General features: G+C 32.6%; 2 protein-coding genes across 2 annotated transcripts in view; both read right to left on the minus strand.

The window, feature by feature from the left end:
* LOC125830748 (probable serine/threonine-protein kinase PBL3) overlaps positions 1 to 23,145 on the minus strand; it is a 253,789-nt gene that overhangs the window by 47,829 nt on the left and 182,815 nt on the right. The window lies entirely within an intron of this gene.
* LOC125830737 (uncharacterized) lies at positions 14,234 to 22,334 on the minus strand. The gene is given in 4 exon segments (XM_049509904.1): positions 14,234 to 15,386; positions 15,683 to 18,226; positions 18,398 to 21,698; positions 21,701 to 22,334. Coding segments are annotated over 4 exon segments (7,632 nt in total).

Genomic DNA, 23,145 nt, shown 5'->3' on the forward strand with positions numbered 1-23,145 from the left:
GTTGTTATATTACACTTCACTTTTTCTGCAAAGGCACGCTCTCGTTAAAGATAAAGGGTTTTTGGGAATCCTATGCCTCTCCATTCACATTTTCCTTAGCTTAGTTTTTTCTCTTTTTCCTATAGTTTTTCTAAATCAAAACTATTTATAGATAATTGTCAAAAGTGTTTTGGTACAGGAATGGATCATGATTTTAACTCAATTTCTAAATCAAAACTATTTATAGATAATAATATGATTGTTCAATTTATATAAAAAGATTAATTATTCAGTAAAAATCTAATGTATGTGGACTCTTTAACACCGTAAACTCCAAGCTGAATATCTAGACGTGAATACTTTTTAATATGGAGGGCCAACCGAGCCATGCATATCAAGATTATACGATTGGACTTGGATACTTTTTATATAATTGTACCTAATTAACTCATTTTTAAAAGATATATAAGGATTGTCCAAGCTATATAAAACTCACTCATTGTAAAAGCCTGGTGTATAATACGATACTAGTCTTGTACAATAAATATCTTACATAAATGAACTGTTAATATAAATCATTACCAAAAAAATATGAATTATAGCATACAAATTTCATAGCTAGACATAAAAAATCAATTTGTAACTTATATAATAATGAATTAACGATAAATTATCAACAATATTTTGTTTAACTACAAGTTATTTAGCTACATATTAGCTATGAATTTCGTAACAAATTTCAATTTTTGTTAGCAAAATATTATTTACATTATCGTTATAAAAGTTAAAATCGTTTTTGTTTTATATAATGTTAGCATGATGACCAAGTGATCATCATAACTCTCGTGCATATTTAGTACTCCACTATGTTTTGTTTATTTATGTCACATTTTGGATTTACATTATGATTAGAAGTTTCCCTGTACAAAGAAAACACCCTTTTGCTTCGTAATAGTACCTTAATTATTATTTTTCTTAATATTAAATTTTTTATTCATGTTTTTTTTTTACATGCTTCTTAATAAAATATTATTAATTCTATTTTTTTTTATTTATATCTTAACATATAATAATAAATAATTAATTTTGTCTTTAATTTCTAAAAACAAATAATTTGAGATAACTATTTTTTAAAATCACGATAATTATTTGAAACGGGATATCCCCAAAGTCACTTTTGAATTGGAATATCGATTTCATTTCGATATCTATGATTTTCAATCAATGTTAACAGTATAAATACAAAAACAAATTTAAATAAAATGCTTGATTTCACTCTTAAAAAAACATGACATTAGTTTACACCACCTTAGTTAATAAACATTATACAATTTCTTCTTTTTCAATAGCAATATATATGAATTATACATAAATTTTATATTTATCAATTATTTATAATTTAATCGGTTGAGAAAAATATATGCTATTTAGACATTCTTCTAAAAAAAAATAGTGCTCCTAGTATATGAGATGTACATTGATTTAATGAAATTTTGTGATTGAGCATGGTTTTAGTAATTAATAATATTGTAACAATCCGACCATTAGTAATATTATTCGCTTTAAACCTAAATTCGTATATTTTTAAAATGCGTTATTGAAATTTAAGGTTTGCTTCATCGTATATTCATCATATCTCTTATATTTTATCGATATGAGATTCAGAGTGATACCAAATATTTATTTATTTATCGGATAAATAAATATAGAAAGTTTTGAATATTCCCATGCTTATTGTCTTGTATGTAAAAGGCTGCAAATGCAACAGGGTAAATTTTATATCTACTTGAAAATTGTGGAGGCGTGGATGGATTTATTTTATTTTATAATTTACTATTAGTGTTGTGTTAAAATAATAATGATTTTAAAAATGCATAGTTGTCAAATTATTAATTATTATAATAAGCAATATATGTGCCCATATGCTGAGAAAATTTGAACATTATCTTGTGAGAGGGGCTTGCAAATTAAAGACATTATCATCAAAACTTGGAGACCCTGTTGGCTAATAAAAAACTGAAGGGATTTACATTATATATTTTGATAATATAATTTTTCATGTTAACAATGTATTTATATATTAGATTACTTATTTCCTCTGTTTCAATTTATTTATTATAGTTATTATTTGGATAGTTAAATAATATTTTTTTCTTAATTTATGACTTTATAAATGTCTACCAGAAACAAGCTATATATATATTATTGGAATAAGATCTATGTATACATTATCCTTCTCAGACCTCCTTATAAAATTATGTTAATTGTTGTGACTTTATATTTTTTTTCTACAGTGTCTAAATATATAACTTTATTTAAAAAAAAATAAAAAATCAAAATATACTCTGAATCATGTCAAATAAATTAAAACTGCGAGAGCATTAATTTATCAGATCGTCAATCAACTAATAATTATCCTATAACATTATCTGAATTTTACTTTTAACTTATATGTAGAGTAATTATTTTTAATTCCATACTAGGCACTAGCTACCATAATTTCCCGCCTGCTCATTATTATATAAATATATTACTTTTTTTCCGTATAAATATATTACTTTAAAGACATTTGAAAATTGAAATGCCTGTCTATATAATAACCCCACCCCTCTCCACTCTTTATTTTTTTAAAAATCAAAGTTGCAAAGATTTGATTTTAATTCACCATTTAATATCAAACCATAGTTGATTGATTGAGATGCTACCAGTATATATATTGTTTTAGCAATATATTTAAATGAATTCAGCAATGTTTCTTTTTCATAATTTTGGAATAAGTAAATTTTTGAGATTTAATCATTCAAACAATTACTATACTTATTTTAAGATCCATCCAAATCCTCTTATATTAAGGTACTGTTACATTGATGTTACAATGTTCATGATTTAAAAAAAAAAAAAAGAGTGGTGGTAAAATCTTGCTCGCACATACTTCCTCCGTCCACAATTGTTTGTCAGGGTAAGGTCATGCACATCCCTCAAGGAAAATTTAATACAAAGTGTAATTTGACTAATATAACCTTACTATATCAAGAATACCAAAAGTCCACATAACTTTTCAATTGAACTACACAATCATTAAGGGCATAATTGGAAAAAAGTGACTAATTATTTCTTGATTGTTTAAATTGACAATTAATTTTAGACATCTATTTTTAGTATACCTGCCAAACAATTGTGGACGGAGGGAGTAATATTTACATCAAATTAATAAATATAAAACACACATATTTTAGACATGCATTTATCATTTGACAAAGTGATCATACATATTAATCTTACTTAATTGCTAAGTGCTAAGGTAATCATATAGTCATTGGAAAATTCAAATGCATGTAATTTATTATCGCACTAATTAGGTTAGCTTGCACCTACTTCAACTATTTCACTATATGAGTGCTACCAACAACATAATTAGGATTATCAAATAAAGAAATTTGAAATATAAAGAAATAAACACATCAAAAAATTAATGAAATTCAACATCTATACTATTCATAGTTTTTTTGCTCAAAAGAATTTAGATAAACCCTTTGCATCCCGTAATTCATCAACCTACTTACTGCCTTCCACCAACAAACATATCATGAGATAACTCTACTCATACAATGTCACAACTCACAATGTTCATGATTTTTTTGTAGCATGCAAAAAAGCAAAATTAAGGATGGGCAACGCCTGACAAAGCCCTAAACTACAAGAAGTAAGGAGTATTGGAATACATACTGTCATACCTACAAATATTTATGTCTCTCTCTCATCTTTTACAAATTTCAATAAAGATGTTATACAATTAGTTAAGTTTCAGAGGAATTAAAATCACAAAAATCAGTTTTTTTTCCTTTTCATGACTAGACATCACCTTCCACTTACCCTCAATTTGGCCCTATCCCTTTAATTTCCTACAAAGTTATTCATACTACAAGTCATATAACCAAAAAAAAAATCATTTTTTTAAAATTTAGTTAAAAGGACAAAAAAATAAAATAAATTATTTTAGGGTTATGGTCAAAAGAGTTGTATTTATTCTTTTGATTCATATATGCCAGAGTATATGTGGGGAATGAGTTGTTAATTTTTATGAGTTGCTTGTTTGGTTATAAATAGGTGGGACTCTTATGTGTCAGTCACAATTTTGCTTTGGCACAATCTTGTTGATGGCAACTCTTCAATCCTTCAAACACATTTTGGTGGAAACCTTACTTTACAGAGATTCATTCATCATCATATAGTAATATATAAATAATATGAACCCAATATTTTAAGTTTATCTATTCATACGTTAAAAATAGTACATATACAATCATTACATTTACATATTTACATTAAATAGATTTTACCACCAAGGAGTATGATGTGATTGATCATATATATATCACTCCGCTTTTAATCAGACATTATGTGTTCGAATTTTGTGAATGTAGAAATTCAACTTTTTTTTTCCTTTGGATCTTACGCAATACGAATTTGGATCATATATATTCATCTGCTTTTCATTAAACTTCATGTGTGTTCGAATTTTGGGAACGTAGAAATTCTTGGTATATAAGGAGCTTTTTTTCTCTTTTAATGAGTGTTACACGATATGAATCTGGATTATTTAGATTAATGGAGACTATATATATTCTTTTTTCTTAATGCCAAATGCAGACTTTATTCATCTTCCAATATGAAGTGACATCTAGTTTGAGATACTTGTAAAAAGAGAGACGAACTAAGTGCACTTGCACTACTTTGAAAATAAAAGATAGCGACGGACAAAATTCGATAGCTAAATATCAAAATTTTTATGCTAATCTTATTTAGCTAGGAACTATTTAGCAACGGATTAGTCAGGATTACTGACAAATTTCTTAACTAATATCATGTATGTATAAGAGGGTATATCAATTCCCATAGTGGATATTTTGGTAGAAGTAGGGATCTTAATACCTTATCTCTTTTTGTATTATTATAAACAACACTATATATCATTGTGTATATCAATACGAAACACTATATATCATTGTGTATATCAATATGTTAGAACTAGCATTAATGAATTTTTTCTTATATATATGTTACTGTATATCATCACGAATAAATTTTGTATCCCAATGTGTATATTATTAGGGCAAATTACAGAAATCACATACTTTTAAGGCAAAATTACAATCTATTCCTTAAAAGTTTATAATTACAGAAATCCCTCAAACGGATACAATAATATAGGCGCTGATACATTAATCTGATGCGCGAGATACATTAATCGTTAAGTAAGATACATTACATTTTATACATGATACACTGATCTGATGTACATTTTATACATGATACACTTATCTGATGCGCGAGATACACTAATCTGATGCGCGAGATACATTAATCTGATGCGCGAGATACACTAATTTGATGCACGAGATACATTAATCTGATGCGCGAGATACACTAATTTGATGCGCGAAAATGAGGGATTTTGGAGATTTGTAAAACTTATAAGGGATAATGGTGATAAGTAAACTAAAAGGTGGGATTTCTGTAATTTTTCCATATTAAAAAGTGAACAACTCTCTACACCAACATGATGAAACCAACATCAATTAACTTTTTCTTACATATGTATTGTTGTATATCACTACAAACAACCTTGTACCAGAGTGTATATCAGAAATGAATAATTATGTATATAGATAATTCGATATGAATAAGCTGGCATCAATGAGTTTCTTTTACACAGGCGTTATTGTATATCATGATGACAACCTTGTATCCCATTGTGTATATCAGAACGTGAATTATGAGCATATCAACATGAATAAACTGGCATCAATAAAGTTTTATTTATATGTATTCAAGAAACTAACTGAGAGATGAACCTAAGTGTGTAGTTTTTTAATTTTGAAGTCTTATATTAAAAATATATTTCAATTTTGTGGTCTTTTTAAACTTTGTCACATAGAATGTTGACTGGAAAAATTATACTAAATAATGAAAGAGTCGCTCCTTTTGGGATAGACTAAAAAAGAAAATAAAACACTTAAATTGAGACGGAGGGAGTACTAAGTAGTCCTAACATTTTAAACACATTAATTGGTCAAGAAGATGGGCCGGTTTTGATATTTTGTCTCTTATAAGAAAGTGTAACAAAAATGACCTCCATAAGAGATAGTTGTGATTATTTTGTCTCATTTAACAATTTTTTTAAAAAAATAACCCTGCGTCAATTTTCTTAATTTTTTTTCTTTCTATAAACAGACATTTAAGATATTTTAAGAATGAATCTTTTCAATTGATCAGAAGTTTTGCCTTATAGACAAAAGTTAGAATTTAGGTATATTGCCTATCAAATATAAATTTTAACTTGTGCTCATAAGACAGACGTTCAAAATATTCCAAGATAATATAGACATATATCATGTGTCTATATTATACTCATAGTTGTATTTTAACTCATTTTATTTTTATATAATATACAATATGTCATATGTGCACATGTTGTAATAATCACTTACTTTTACAGTGGCTTTAGCACTTTGGTCGGTTTGAATCAAACAAACTAATCTTCATTTGTGATCGACAACATGTTTTATTTTTATAATTAGCATTCAAGTGGTAACTTTTTATGTTTGTTGTGACTTGTGAAAAATAAAATAAAAGCCCATGCTTTTCTAATAATTACATATTTTCCTTGCTAATATAGTGAAATACTTATTTACATTTGATATTTATATTAAATTAAATAATTTCAATTTGAATAATCATAATTCATAAAACTAAACTAAAAATGCACATTACTTGACTATAATTAAGGGTTATTTATTTTTATTCAGATTAAAATATCTAAATCTTAATGAAAAATATACATTTGAATTTTAAAATGTCCAAATTTAAATAGACATCTGAATATGAAGACAGTGTACCGAAATTTAAATATTAAATAATTAAGGCTATTTATTTTCTTGAATTGGATGTATTATGAGTTCTACATCTATTTGGATGAATGGGGAATACTGGTGGAAGCATACAATGGAGCTACTGCTTAAGCCTAGCTATATATATAAAGTGGCCAATTTGGTTGTCTCTTTTTCTGACCGAGGGTGGACGTTCGATATTCAATTCGATACATCTAAAATTCAATTTTACTGATTTATGTTCACTCCTAAATAAAAATCAGTAAAATAAGTTGCATGTTACGTTCATACTCATGTTGTTTCAAAATACAATTAAATTGAAAAGGAGGGAGTACTACACATAGGGCGGTTAGGTTAAATTTGGGTCGATCAAAGCGGGTCATGCCACAATCTTATTATCAAAGTTTGGTTGGGCAAAAATGAATTTGATCAAATAATAAGTTATAATCTAATTCGCCCCATATGATTCAATCTCCTTTTTATCCTTTTTTTTTTACACCAAAAATATTATTTTAGGGGTAAAATATTTTCTATCAAAAGCGATTTTATATCTAGGAATTGAACTTGGGATTGTTGATAAAAAAAATGAAGGAATACTTATCACTCCATCACAATCTTTGATGATTATTTGAGTTGCATTTTAAAGTCACTAAATCAAAAATGATCTTTAGTGGCAATTAATTAACGACAATAGCTTAATAGCCGCTAAAGATGTATTTTTAGCAGCAATTAACACTCTTTGTATATGTCCCTAAAACCTTTAGCGACATTGAATTTAATGACACTTAACTAATGCCGGTAAAGACTTTAGCACTCTTTATTAATGTGTATATTTATTGCCGCTAAAAGTTATTTTTGTTATAGTGAGCGGGAATCTAAACATTAATATGGAAGATGGAAATCATGTTGAATTTGAGTACTTTCATGTACCTCTTATAGTCCAATCACTTCGAAAATTTGCATATACGTAGGAAAATTAAAGTAAAATAAATATATTTTTTAAAAAATAGATCAAAAAGAAAAGTAAGATACGATAAATTGAGCTGGGAGAGGTAGGAATAATGAATAGAAAGTAAAACCGGATTAATTAAGTACAAAACTTTGTGATAAGAAAAGGATTAAGTACAAAACTTTGTGATAAAAGAAAAGGATTAAGTACAAAATTTTGATTTAATCTAGTTGTTTGTGCATTACTCTTATGATGTGACAATTTTATATTTATAGGAAAAAAAGATAGTAATAATCTTTTGCTTTTTAATTATGAAAATGGGGTCCTTCAAAAAATCTAACATTAAACGCTCCCCTTATAACACATAGACAAATATAATGATGAACAAAAAGGAAAAGTCAGTTGCATTTTTTACCCTACAAAAACTAAAGTTTGAAGTAGGACAATATACAACTAACAAAACCAAACAAAATAGTACAATCACTTTCTACTCTCTTTTTTTTAGAAAAAAATATATGTGATATTCTTTATCATGGTTTTCTTTATACTAATCAGCTTACGTGTATTCAAGTAATTTTATGAAACACTTATTAGTTACCACCTTCCACCAATCGATCAACGTTTGTTGTTTTTAGTAGTAGTTTTTGGTAGTCATCATTAGCTTTTAAGTTGTTATTTGGATTAAAAGATGATCCACGATTTCGCAAATTTATATTTGAAGGAGCAAAATAAATATAGGAACAACTATGGGTAATAGCTCATAATTTTGACTTAAACTAAATGGTAGTCACAATCATGAACCAATGAAAATTTTGGCTTATTGATGAAGCTATTGTGAAATTATGATCAATCAACATCAAATTATATTAGGCCGATCTTATTTGAATTTAAATTTGAAAGAAAGTGACGTTCTAATTAATGAGCCTTTAGGCACGCTAACGTAGCGTACAGTTTTGTCAACTTTCTAATGTGACAAGACTAATATCACATATAAATTTAATAATAAGCTAATTAAACCGTACACATCAATAATTCTTTAAATTTGTTAAATATTATTTCGACACACGAATGTTTTAATTAAGCATATGGACATATAATAAAGCTAAGTGTTTATATCAGACGCTTTCAATGTGAAGTTTGGAAAAACTTCTGTGCGTGTCCTCAAACGACAATACGCACATTAGTTAATCACATAAAATATATGTCATCTCTTTTAATTAATTATCATAACCAACATTATGAGTTGAATGACTTATAATCAAAATAGGTGACGTATTTTAACTAAGTGGTTAACTTATTGATGTATAATGAAAATTTGAAAACACACACAAAAGTTGTACGTACTAAAATTTGAGTCAGACATGTTTAATGAGGCGCTTTATCACGTGTTCAAATGCTCTCTTAAAATAAACCACACTTCAAGTATTTAAACAAATTTTACTAGAGCTGTCAAAACGGGTCAGCCCAGCCCTACCCCGCCCAAGCCTCATGGGCCAAAGAATTTGATGGGCTGGGATTGGCTGACCCTTCATTTCAAAGGGCTGTAAAATGGTCAACCCGGCCCAACCCCAGAAGGATCAAGGGCTGGGGCGGGCCGGCCCTTTTTTTTTTTATGTCAAATCAATGTCACAAACAGTAACATTGTTTCAATAATTCTAAATAAAATCTAGCAATAAATATTTAAAGAAAAAAAAAAATCTCTTAAGTAAATAATAACTAAAAAACAAACTAGTAAACTAAAGAACACTTCTGACTAAAACTTTTGTTAGCAATACATAATGACTTAAAGTATTTTGTTAAATGAAATCAAGAAACTAATTAATTGTTCAAGCCATAAAACGTTCTATCACATATAATATAAATAGTGTTTACTATCCAAGTTTTATATTCAAAACTAAATAATAAAGAAATTCATGAGGTAAGCTCCTTAGAAAAACTCCACGAACACTTATTTAGGTTTTCTAGTTTTTTATTCTTATTTTTTTAATATTTATTTTAATTAAAATTAAATAATTTGGCCTATGGGCCGACCCCTGCCCGGCCCCAATCAAGCGCCTCAAGGACTAAGGGCCTAAAAGGGTTGAGCTTATAAGCCCCAGTTTTAAATGGGCTTGTAAAATTCTATTCCAACCCTACCCCAATAACGGATTGGATCGGACCGGCCCCATGGGCTAAGCCCTTTTTGACGGCTCTAAATTTTACAATCAAATTTAATGAGTTGTCGATGTATTGATCAGCCTGATGTATTTATCAAATAATGTAAATAGTGAGGAAAGGCCCTACGTGCATGCGGAAAGAAAATGCAACCTTTGCAAGTAGTCTTTTCTATTCATTTTCTTGTTTATTTGCCCTTTAACTTTATAGGGTGAAATGTATTGTAGGGTTTCTATGCTTGGGATTAATCCTACATCTAAGTTGATTCTTCATTTCTCTTTTTCTCATTACAATTTACAATCAACTTTTTAAGGTCATCATAAGTTGATTGTTGATTTTTCTGTCTATTTTCCAGCTAAATTATTACTTTTCTTTTAATTATCTTTTTAACAGTTTTTCTCTTTAATTAATTTTATGTTATACACATTTTACTTGGGACTTCGCTTTTTTTTTTTTTGCAAAGGCACCCTCTCATTAAAGAAAAGGGGGTCTTGGAGAATCCTATGCCACCCTATATATTCTTTCATTACGGTATCATGTTCATTTGAACTCGATGTAATACATAATTATATAATGTAAAATCCACAAAAATGCAATAGATATTATGAGTCTCATCAATAGTTGTACTTATAAAATATAAATTTTGAATCCGCGTGTAATATGTATGGTGATGACCAGGGGCGGAGGCAACAAATAATGAGGGGGTTCATCGGCGAAAAATATTACTATTTATACATGGTTAAAATTATTTTTTAGGTATGTATAATAGATGTCGAAACCCCTTCCACTAGTTCGTGTGTTTACTTCTCAGATTTTGAATCCCCTTATTAAAATTTCTAACTCCGCCACTGGTAATGATTAATTAGGATCTCCCTAGTGCATGCTCATAACTCTAATGAATTATGTATAATATAATATATTAGCTATTCCACTTTTTCTTTACTTGGAAATAATGGTTACTCACTTCTATTTTTTTTTCTTTTGATAGGAAAGAAAACTAAGTTCTAGCTAGTAAATTGTAAATACTTTAATTTAAAACATTATATACCATGCGATCAAGGGCACATATCAACCTTAACTAGTAGGGTGTAGGGTGGTATATATAAGAATTAACTTAAATAGTCGTCTATTCAGCTTGAATTAAATATAGTCTACAAATGTATAATTTTATATAATTGGTGTTTAATCTAATATGTATCGACTAGAAAAAGTAAATAACGACCGGTTAGGAAAAGATAAAAGGATATTTTTTAAATTTAAGTTTTAAATAGGGTAGTGGAAAAGAGTTTCTCTTTTGAGCAACCCCAGCTCAAAGGTCTCATGAATTTTCTTTATTTTGGGGTTTCTATTCTTTTTTATTCATATGCCAGAGTATATGTAGGGAAGGATTTGTTAATTTATGAGTTGTTTGCTTGGTGGTTATAAATATGTGGGACTCTTATTTGTCAGTCACAATCTTGTTTATAGACAACTCTTCAAATCCATCATAATACTTTTGTAAAACAACTCGAGCAGAGGATCTTTCGAAAATGGTTTTTCTACTTTTATGAGGTTGTGATAAGATTTGCGTACACTCTGCCCTCTAGACCCACTTGTGGATTTCACTGGGTATGTTGTTGTATTTGCTTGTAATTCCCATTGAAGCGATACATCGCATAAAGTGATAGACGAAACTGCCATGAAATGATTTATTAGTAAATTAATAAAGTACTTGGGAGTGACATATATACATCACATATCTGGGAACAAGTAACAACTCTGGTAGCTGATCTTAGGCGTATTTATATGCCTAAGTTGTTAATATATGCCTATGAATTGATTAAAGTAACGAATGATCTTGAGTCTATTAGCTTGATTTCGTTAGACTTGCGATATTATGCACTAAAACATGTGATTAGAGGTTTCAGGAACTCTCAAGGAGAAATTGAAAGAAAAGATGCAAGGATATGCTGAAAAGAAGCTAAGGCTGAAGGCCCCAGGGCCAGGCGCACTGCTAGGCGCGAGGCGCCAAGGGCCAACATTCAGAGAGGCCTCTTAGGCGCTCTGAGAGGTGCGACGCGCCAAGGCCCAACATTCTGGGGCCTTTCTCAGGCGCTCTGAGAGGCGCGACGCGCCAGGATGGAAACCTCAGAGGTGAAGTTTGGGCGCGATGCTAGGCGCGACACGCCAGGGGGATCCCAACTTTTCTAGCTTAAAAGTGTTAAAAAAGGATTCTTAATTGTAATAGACTTTGGCTCTAATTTTCCTACCATTATAAATAGACTCTTAGGGCTCCATAATTAGGGTTGGACGTTTGATTTAGTGTGCAAGAGCAAGAATTCAAGTTTGTAATAGGTTTTAATCCCTTAACTCTTCTATTTTTCGGAAATTGCATGAACTATTGTATTTTCTTGTTTTCTAATAGCATGAGTAGCTAAACGCCCTAGTTTTGGGGCTGTAGCTATGAATTAATTGTTGATTATTTGAGGTTGTTGAATTAATTTTCGGTTGTCAATACAAGTTACTTCTATATTCTTGTTTTAGTATTTTATGCTTGCGCACCATAAGATAAATCTATTGTCTAATCTTAAAATCGGGAGAGGAGAGGTTAGATAGACCAGAGAATATAGAGAGATCGGTCCACCCATTAAATTGAGGTGATTAGTGTTCAGGAGTGACGCCCAGACGAACACCTTGCTTGGTTACGAAATAAGATGAAATATAAATGCTCGCCAGTTAGTCTATTTATCCCCGCTCAACGATGTAGTTAGATAGCTAACTGGGGTAGGCGACGAGAGGAGTATAACCCGGATCATATCATCAAATTCAAATAAAAGTGACATACAATTATATAAACACTCAATTTTCAAAATTATTACGTTTCTCCTATAAATGCTCTATTAATGCATTACGGAGTACAAAATGAGCATTTTTGTCCTTAATTTTTTTTATGTCTAGCTAAAATTTGTTCAAACCGGAGATTTTATGCCTACCTAATTTTTTTCCGAATAGTGCTAAATCTGGAAACGACCTACCGGATTACTAAATTGTTGTTGTGTTAAATTAATTATTATGTTATGTATTGTATTTTATCTTGTATTTAAATTATTATGTTATGTATTGTATTTTATCTTGTATTTAAATTATTATGTTATGTATTGTATTGCTATCTTGTATTTAAATTATCATATCATGTATTGTATTTTTAAATTAAAATTTTCTTCTTGCCATTTTAATTTTGTGTATTCTTTATAATGAAAATTAATAATAAAATAAAATTTTATTATTGACGAAAATTAGATTTTTTTTTAAAATACTATTAATTTAAAATTAAAAGTAGTGTATATTAAATAATATTTTAAAAAAATATTATGTTACGTTTAAAAAGAATTATGAATATTAAATATTATTAATGTAATTATATGTAAAATGATATGTTAATTAGAAAGTAATAGAAATAATAATAAAATAATGAAAAAGTGAAATAGAGAGTGTGAATAGTAGTTCTCTAAATTTGAAGAACTACTATTCAACTCTCTAATTTTGAAGAATAGAGAGTGATTGGAGTGCCCATTCTCTAATTTACTCTCCAAATATAGAGAATGGAGAGTAAAATAGAGGTGAGTTGGAGATGGTCTGATATATAAAGGTGGATCTAATATCTGAAGTTAATACACGATCTAAGCAAACGCTACTAGATTCCCGTGAACCTCATGTACATCGTACTCTAGATCCGTGTTGATAAAGTGACAGATAAGTTCAGGAAGCAAATGTTTATGTGAGAATGAAACAATTCAAATTAACATTCAAAGTGTTAAATGTTAAGCCAACAAACTTCATTATACATCGATCTTTTGTTATAAAAATTACGACTTAGTTTTATCCAGTTAGCTAAAATATGACAACGAAATTGGCCAACAGGAACGTGTCAAATTAGGCCTTGCGTCTAACTCACACTCCAGAAGCTAGCTCATAGAGAGGAGGATTGTCCAGGCTGTACAAGGAGCTCAGGATTCCATTCAGGGGAAGAGAAGGCAACCAACACTAGTATAACACTGACAAATCAACATGTTCCGCTGCAAAACAAATATGAATGAGTGGAAATGTACTCCTCGCGTTGATTTGTTGGTCATTCAACTAATAGTTATTATCTCAGAAAGTCACTTTCTTTGTTGAAAGAAGATTGAAATAACTAAGAAAGACGACTTTTTGAAGTAATAACTATTAGTTGAATGACCGTCTGACAAATGAACATAGTAAGGATTAACATACCAGATAAGAGTCAAGGAGATGATATTCTATCCCAATCAGGAGGTTGTATAGTAACTGTGAACGCATCATTTGCCATATCTTCACGTTTCGTTGTTTGAATTTCCTCTGCTGAATTAGCAACAGACCAGCTGCACCAATTTACTTCAATGCTTTTTAGAGAAACAACGTCCTCGAAATAAGAAGGGATTTTCTCAAGCCTCTTACAGTTTGTTAAAACCAAACGTTCAAGACTAGGGAACGAATCCTCAGAAATCGACCATTGAGCAAAGTTGAGGCTGTCCAGTTTTAAGTATCTGAGTTCAGGGAACTCTGTATCATTCACATTCCACTGAACGCCTTCAAAGGCTTTGTTTAGTAACTTTAGAACCTCCAAGTTGCACAATGTTCCAACGATTGAGATTTCGCTCCAAGGTAGACAAAAATTTGACAAAGTTAACTCCCTTAGCTCCAAAGGGAAATTGAATCCTCGTAGACATTCAACTGGACAGTTGTTGGAAAACAAATATTTGAGACGACTTAGAAAGTCTAATCTAGGAATCAGAACACATTCTCCCCTCCATTTCCTTGAGCAACCAACTATACATTTTAGCTTTGTCAAATTTGGCATCTTTCTCAATATAATCTCCGCGTCTTCACCAAAAGAGACGTATGGAGTGGAAAAGGTTTGCAAGTTAGCTAACTGTGAATTAGCAAGGGATTCACTCATATTGTCGAGATTAAATGAAGCACGGTCATTTACATGTATATGCCTCAACTTAGTCATATTCAAAAGTGAGCATGGTAATGTTACCTGTCCTCGCATTCCTTTTATAATGAACGTTTCAAGATTCCAAAGCTTAGCTATAGATGAAGGAATTGAATCTGCTCCAGTCCGAGCAGCAAAGTACTTCATGTGAATTAAAGACTCTATTTCACTTGGAAAAGTATAACCAATGTTGATTGATTCCAAATCCAATACCTTAACAAGTTTGAAGCTGTTAAGGATGAAGGAGATATCACGCGCCATTGTAGTATACTGATCACCACTGGTGGCATTGAATAGTAAAGAGCGGATACTTGAGCAATGTGGACGCCACTCAGCAAACTCATCCCGGCAAGAATGTATGGACAAACGATATTCTTCATGCTTGTCAGGATAGATACGAGCATCCGCATCATCATCTCTGATAAACAAGAAACATAAAATGTGAGAATTGGGATGAAGATTGTTACAATAATATAAATCCCTCCATTTCAATTTGTTTGATTACATTCCTTTTTTGGCAACTTTTTAATTCTAAACTTTCCACATGACATGTTTAAAACTACAAGATTAAATGATATTTTGATACATTCTACGTATCTTTAGTTTAAGACCACAAGATTCAAAAGTCTTCTTTATTTTTCTGAAACTTCATATCAAGTCAAAACTAGACAAACAAATTGAACTGAGTGAGTAGTATATATAGTTCTTTTGTACCTATAGATCCAGAGCAGAAAATTCTCCTGTTTGGCCTTCTCCAAACAGAATTTGTGCAATAGATCATGAACACGACACGTTTTCAACTTGCCATTGAACCTTTTCTCCATGTCCATGACTAGATTTCTACTAATAAGGTTTTTCAAGAAATCTTGTGCAACATCTTCTAGTCCTTTTTCCTTATTTTCAAGTACGAAACCTTCTGCCAACCATAACCTTGTCAATTTCGAGACGTGAATGCTTTTGCCCCTCAAAAATCCTCCAAAATACAAAAAACAAGGCTTCAGATGATGTGGTAAATTCATGTAACTGAATCCAATTATCGACATGCTCTCTTCCAAGCTACCGATGTTCAGTGCATCTAGACTTTGTTCTACTTCTTTCCACAAATTTGCTTTGTTATTTTTCTCTTTCAGAACACCGGCTACTAGCACAATGAAGAGAGGCAATCCGCCACAACTTTTTGCTATCCGAAAGCCCACATCTCCAAGTTCAGATGGGCAGTTGTCTCCATGGAAAACCTTTTTCTGTAATAACTTCCAACTCTCATCATCTCTCAGTAAAGGAAGATCATGGGGATTACTTTTACTTTCACATTTAGCATATTGCGCCACCTCAGAGAGCCGGGTAGTTAGGATTATTCTACTACTATTTTTAATACCCTGAAAGCACATATGTAAATAGTCCCATGCTTTTGTGTCCCATACATCATCAATGAGGATTAAGAATCTCTTCATCAACAAAACTTGACGCAGCTCTTTAGCTAATTGATCATCTGCTTTCTTCGTGTGATCAGAAGGCTTAACATCATTCAAAAGAGTAAGCAACAATTCTCTCCATGAATATGATTGAGTCACATGACACTTTCCATGAACATCAAAGTAACCGGCAACTATCTGATCATTGTAAATCTGCTCGGCAAGAGTAGTCTTGCCCAAACCAGGCATGCCTACTATTGAGATAACGTCTAGCTGAGACGATCCACCAAGTAGCTGCTTTTTTATTTTCTCCATCACATCCTGGAAAAGCACCATTTCTTCATTTTCTGTCAGAGTATTAGCTAATAAAGATGGCTCAATAAGATAAGTGGAAGTCTTTGCAACTTCATGCAATGTCACTTCAATATGCTTTCTTCCAAATATCTCACTAACATCTTTATTAAGAAGCTTTATATTCTCGACAACTTCAGAAATCCAATGAACTTTGTACCAGAGTGGGTAGGAAATCGACAAGCAAGAGTCGATAACATACTCACTTTTGTATGCCATTTCAGTAACACTTGTTACAAGACCATAAACATCATCATGCTCACCATTGTTCTCTGAAAAATGACTGAGAAAAGATCTTAGATGTATCAACTCTTCCTTGACTGATCCGATCTGATGCTTCAATTCGGTAATTAACTCAAGCTTAGAATGTAACAGCTCATCCAACTTGCCCAAAAAACAATTGAGGAATCCTAATCCACTGGTCTTAGAGAAGCCAAAGAGTGAAGAGTCTGGGACTTTGAAACAAATCATTTTCACCTCTTCTTCAACAAACTTAAGCATTTGTTTGACATCATAAAGATATAACAAGTGATACCAAACAGGATTATCACAACTGACAGAGAAGAAAATGACATACTTTGAACTATTAACGACCTCTTGAACACGTTCTATGAGGTCCTTGAGTTCCCTATGCATGTCGCGGTGCTGTACAATATGTTCAAGGAAAGAGCCCAAACACACCAGATTTTCTTGGACGACAGGTATTTGATTCTTCATAAAAGAGATCGAACCAGCATCACAGGTGAACACCCTGTCCAGATTGTTTAGTAAAAACTTGACAAGGCCTTCTACATTTGTCTTAGTCATGTTGCAAGGTGATGCATCCAAATCTTCAAAGCATACGCTTCTTACCTCTGCCTTGATGGACTTGATCTCACGTAGCAACACAGCTAATGAAAGACTCATTTCCTCACAACAAGAACCACTGATTAGTACTGCATTGTGGGCAGTCACTTCAGCATGCACTAGAAGATCATGCAATTTGTAAAGCTCTTTGTGTTGCCTGAGAAGATCTATAAAAAAAGCTCTGAGGAAAACAAGCTCTTCATGAGTATCTTCAATCAGAGCTATAATTTGAGCTTCCAACGTGGCTTTGTGCTTTAGCAGATGTGTCAAGTTTCCCTCAGACTTGATAAGCTTGAAAGCCACTGTCAAAAGCTTGATCTCTAGATTGACTTTCTTACTTTCATTTCTATTTACAGCATCCTCGTAAGATGAACGGATAACATTTGTAGCCTCAAGTGCAATAGTTTCAATTTCTGTCAAGAGATCATTTTGCTGTATGCATTCAATGTACTGATTTGGGGGATCAACAAGAAATGTTACCAGGAGCAACAACCCTTGGTAAAACATTTTCCTTTTATCAGTAAATACAACATTGGTTTCATTATTTGGTAACACTTTGAGGCTGTCAAGGATGTACTCATGAAGCCCTATGAAAATCTCATCCATCTTCGAGCTACCTAAGGACGATGTCTTTGAGGATTTAAGAATGCTGAAATATGAATCAATGACCTCAAAGTCAAAAGGAAAAAAGTTCAGCAGATTTATCATAATGAGATGGTTCGATGATGACGATGCAGAAGCGATAGGACACATCTGTCTAATTGCTGCCTTGATAAAGTTAAACTTAAGAAGCAGTTGGAAATGTGAGAGATTTATTTCCTTAGCTGAGCCTCCTTGCTTTGAATTATGAGAGAGAGAATTGATGACAGATCCTGCTTCGGTGGTAACAGATTGTATCAGGGACAAAACATCAGTTGTCTTTGTTTGCTCGTTGCACTGATTCAATGAATCCATGAGAAAGTTTCTCAAGAATATCAACTCCTGCTTAACATTCTCGATCATATCGTTCAAAGGAGCTACCAAGTGTTCATGTTTTGTTAGCTCAATCAAACTTCTCTCTACCTTGATATGATTAAGCTTCACTTGCAAAGGAAATAGCACATGGTCTGGTTCAGTAGTCTTCTCACAACAGGAACTGACAGCAGTTTCGGCCTCAATTGCGATATTTTCAATTTCTGTCAGGAGCTCCTGTTGTTTCTTGCATTCAACAGGGAGATCAGCAAGAAATGTTTCTATGAGCAGTAACCCTTGGTAAAACTTTTTCACCTCATGAAATCTCAAATCAGCTTCATCCTTTTGTAACTCGCGGAGATTGTCTAGAATATATTCAAGGAACTCCATCAAAAACTCATCCATCCTTGGGATTCCTATGAATGACGTCTTAGAGAATTTCAGCTTGCTGAAATAAGAACTAATGACCTCAAAGTTAATCGGAATGAACTCCAGCAGATTTATCGCAGCATCATTTAGAGTTGATGATGCAGAAATGATGGGACACATCTGTCCAATTACTCTCTTGATGAACTTAAACTTAAGAAACAATCTGAAATGCAGGAGACTAATTTCCCACAACAAGTTTCCTTGCTTTGAATTATGAGAAAGAAAATTAATGAGTGATCCTGTATCGGTAGTGACAGATTGTACCAGGGTCAGAACATCAGTTATCTTAGTTTGCTCTTTGCACTTGTTAAACCAATCCATGAGAAAAGCTCTCAAGAATATCAGCTCTAGCTTAACATTGTCAAGAAGATCCTTCAAAGGAGCCATCAAGGTGGCGTCATGTATCTGTAGCTCGATCAAGCTGCTCTCTACCTTGACATGATTAAGCTTCACCTGCAAAGGAAATGGCAGAGTTATCTTGGTTTCCCCTTGGCACTGCTCCAATGAATCCATGAAAAATGTCCGCAAGAATATCAACTCTTCCTTGACATTGACAATCAGATTCTTCAAAGGATCCATATCGGTATGTTTACGTAGCTTAGTCAGACTGCTCTCTGCCATAACACAATTGAGCTTCAGTTGCAAAGGTAAAAGCATTGAATGATCCTCATAAGATGAACGGACAGCAAATTCAGCCTCAATTGCGATAGTTTCAATTTCCATTAAGAGGTCATTTTTGTTCTTACATTCAATGTACTGACTTGGGGGATCAGCAATAAATGTTACTATAAGCAACAACCCTTGGTAAAACTTTTTCACCTCATTTGCAGCAGTAACAAACAAATTGGTTTCATCCTTCAGTAGTACACTGAGATTGTTGAGAATATAGTCAAGAAACACCATCAATACGTCATCCATCTTCGGGCTTCTCAAATATATTGTCTTTGTGGATTTGAGGATGCTAAAGTAAGAATAAATAATCTCAAAGTTGATAGGAACAAAGTTCAGCAGATTTATTAAAGGATGATCAATCACTGTCGTGGATTCATAAATAACGGGACACATCTGTCTAATCACTGCCTTAATGAACTTGAACATAAGAAGCAATGCAAAATGCAAGAGATTGATTTCTCCGTCCAAGTCTCCTCGATTTGAATTGAAGTAACGAGAGCTAATGAGCAATCCTGCTCCAGTGGTCACAGATTGAACCATGGTCAAAACAACACTTATTTGAGTTTGCTCTTTGCACTGCTCCAATGAATCCATGAGAAAAGTTCTCGAGAATATCAGCTCTTCCTGCTCATCTTTAAACAGACATTTCAAAGGAGCTATCATGGTGGCGCTATGTTTTAGTAGCTCAATCAAACTGCTCTCTACCTTTATATGGTTAAGCTTTATTTGCACGGAAAAAGGCACGGTAATTTTAGTTTTCCCTTTGGTCTGCTCCAATGAATCCATGAGAAAACTTCTCCAGAATAACAGCTCATCCTTGACATTGACAATTAGATCCTTCAAAGGAGAAATCACGGTGGCTTCATGTTTCCGTAGCTCAATCAGACTGCTCTCTACCTTGATAAGATTAAGCTTAACTTGCAAACGGAAAAGCACATGCTCTACTTCAGTAGTCTTAAACAATGAATTGACGGCAGCTTCAGCCTCAATCACTATTGTTTCAATTTCAGTCAAGAGATAATTTTGTTTCTCACATTCAGTGTACTGGATCGAGGTGTCAATGAAAAATGTTACTAGAAGCAACAATCCCTGGTAGAACTTTTTCACCTCATTTGTAGCAGTAGCAATCAAACTGCCTTCATCATTCAGCAACTCTTGGAGATGATCGAGAATATATTCAAGAAACCCCATCAAAACCTCACCAATCTTCGGGCTACCAAAGGCTGATGTCTTTGAGGATTTTAGCATGCTGAAATATGAATCAATGACATCAAAGTTAATAGGAAGAAAGTCCAGAAGCTTTCTCATAGGATGGTTTGATTCCGATGAATCAAAAATGACGGGACACGTTTGTCTGTTTACTGCATTGACAAATTTAAACTTAAGAATCAATTGACAATATGCAATATCCATTTCCATGACCAAATCTCCTTGCTCCAAATCATTTGAAAGAGAATTAACGACAGATCCTGCTTCGGTGGTTACATATAGAACCAGTGACAAGACATCAGTTATCTTAGCTTGCTCTATGCACTGCTGCAATGAATCCATGAGAAAAGTTCTCAAGAACATCAGCTCTTGTTGAACTTCATCAATCAGATCCTTCAAAGAACCCACCGCGGTTGTTTCATGCAGCTTAATCATCTCACCCTCTATCTTGACATGATTAAACTTCACTTGCAAAGGAAAATGAGTAGTCTTGTCCACATCCTCATCATACAAGGAGTAGACCAGAATTGCCGCCTCACTAGCCACATCTTCAATATGTGATAGAAGTGAAAATCGCTTTTGGTCCTCAGTGCATGGTGTTGGCAAGTTCAGAAGAAAAGTACCAAGGTAAACCAATCCTTGTTGGAGCCATTGCATATGATCATCAAAGGTCACTTTCAAGCTGTCGTCACGACTTAGCAGTTCTTCTAGGTCCTCTCGGAGAGAACAAAGAAAACCTTCCACAACTTCATGAGCTATCATTGGAGTTTTTGATCCTGATAAATTTGATCGGCATTTTAGGACACACGTATAAATCTGTCTCAATTCAGGTCCAAAAGGACTTACTGTTTCCAACAGCTAGAGAACTCAGAATGCACCACTCTTTCCGGGTCCAAATATAAGAAAGATAAGTGTGCAGCAGTGTAAGCTACATCCTCAGCATGGGTGAAGAGATCACTCATTGTTGTCTCGTCCTCATAAACGCAAGAATATGCAGTAAAAATGAGGAATCTCAGAGATATCAGCTTCTTTTCAAGCACTTCGACTTTAGTGATGCGAGGGGTGATAAAATCCTTCATACAGTTCCATAGAACCAGAACACTCTCAAGCAAAGAATCTACAAATGTCATCATCTCGACAGTAATTCCGATAGTTGATCTCAATGGCTTTGAATCTTTGATTCGCCTAGCAATAAACGCCGGTTTTAGTTTTTTCAGCACCTTTGAAATCATTCTGATTGTGACCTTTGTCCGGCCTTCATTATTCATATGGCACCATATCTCATAAAAGTCATTGTGAGCTTCTTCAAATAAGGACTCAATTTGTGCAGAAAGCCTATTCTCGGGGGTACGTTTTTCCAATTGCTTGAGAAATTCAGCTACAAACTTTAGCTGTTTCTTAGCACCATCCAATTCATTATTCACCGAATTTCCCAAATGTCTACTCTTCACAGAGTCTATACCTTTTATAACTGCATTGCAAGAATCTGCAGCCATCTTAAATTCTCGATTAGTAATATAATCCTGCAAGTTATAAGTAAAGATCTTTAGAACTTGACACCATAAATAAAGCACCATCATTTACAATTACTAATTCTAACCATATCACAGAATTCTAACCATATTTATCAGTAAGCAAAAAGGAGCACAAGGAAAAAGTAAAGAAATGACTCGAGATCTATTTATCATAAGATGATGATTACGAACAAGGACATTCATAAGCCAGAATTCAGGGGCACATATGCAAGACTTGTTTGGTTACATCTATAGTATCGTTAGTCACATGTTTTGGTAGCTATTCAGTATATTATGATCAGTGGCGGATAAAAGATTTTCATTCAGGAGTGCATTTTGAATGCATTGGACCGCTGAACTAACCTTTTGCATGTTGTTCAGGGGATTTAAAATTTATATATGTACATAAACACAAACATATACCCTATATACACAGTGTAATTTTTTGCCAAGGGGTTCGAATGAACTCGTTCCTGCCCCTCTACATCGCCCCCTGATTGTGATCCCTTAAGAACTGAACTTGGGCGTGTTTTGATTAGAGAAATGTTGGAAGTTCAAACCAGACATAAAGTTTATGTCAATCACAAATGTCGAGACTCGATGTTCATTATTAGTGACCGTTAAGTCCCACATTAGCTGAGACAATGAGTCACGTCTCCTTATATGGTCTTGGATAATCCTCTCCTTTTTTCCTCACTATGAAGTGCTTGATTAATTTATTTTTATCAAAATTCAAAATGATATCTAGATATTAGATTGTCATGTTTTGAAATTTTACCTATCCTTTTGCATT

The sequence above is a fragment of the Solanum verrucosum genome, unplaced genomic scaffold (genome assembly GCF_900185275.1).
Source record: "Solanum verrucosum unplaced genomic scaffold, falcon-dt-bn FXZP01000154.1, whole genome shotgun sequence".
In the NCBI taxonomy this organism is placed as follows: Eukaryota; Viridiplantae; Streptophyta; class Magnoliopsida; order Solanales; family Solanaceae; genus Solanum; species Solanum verrucosum.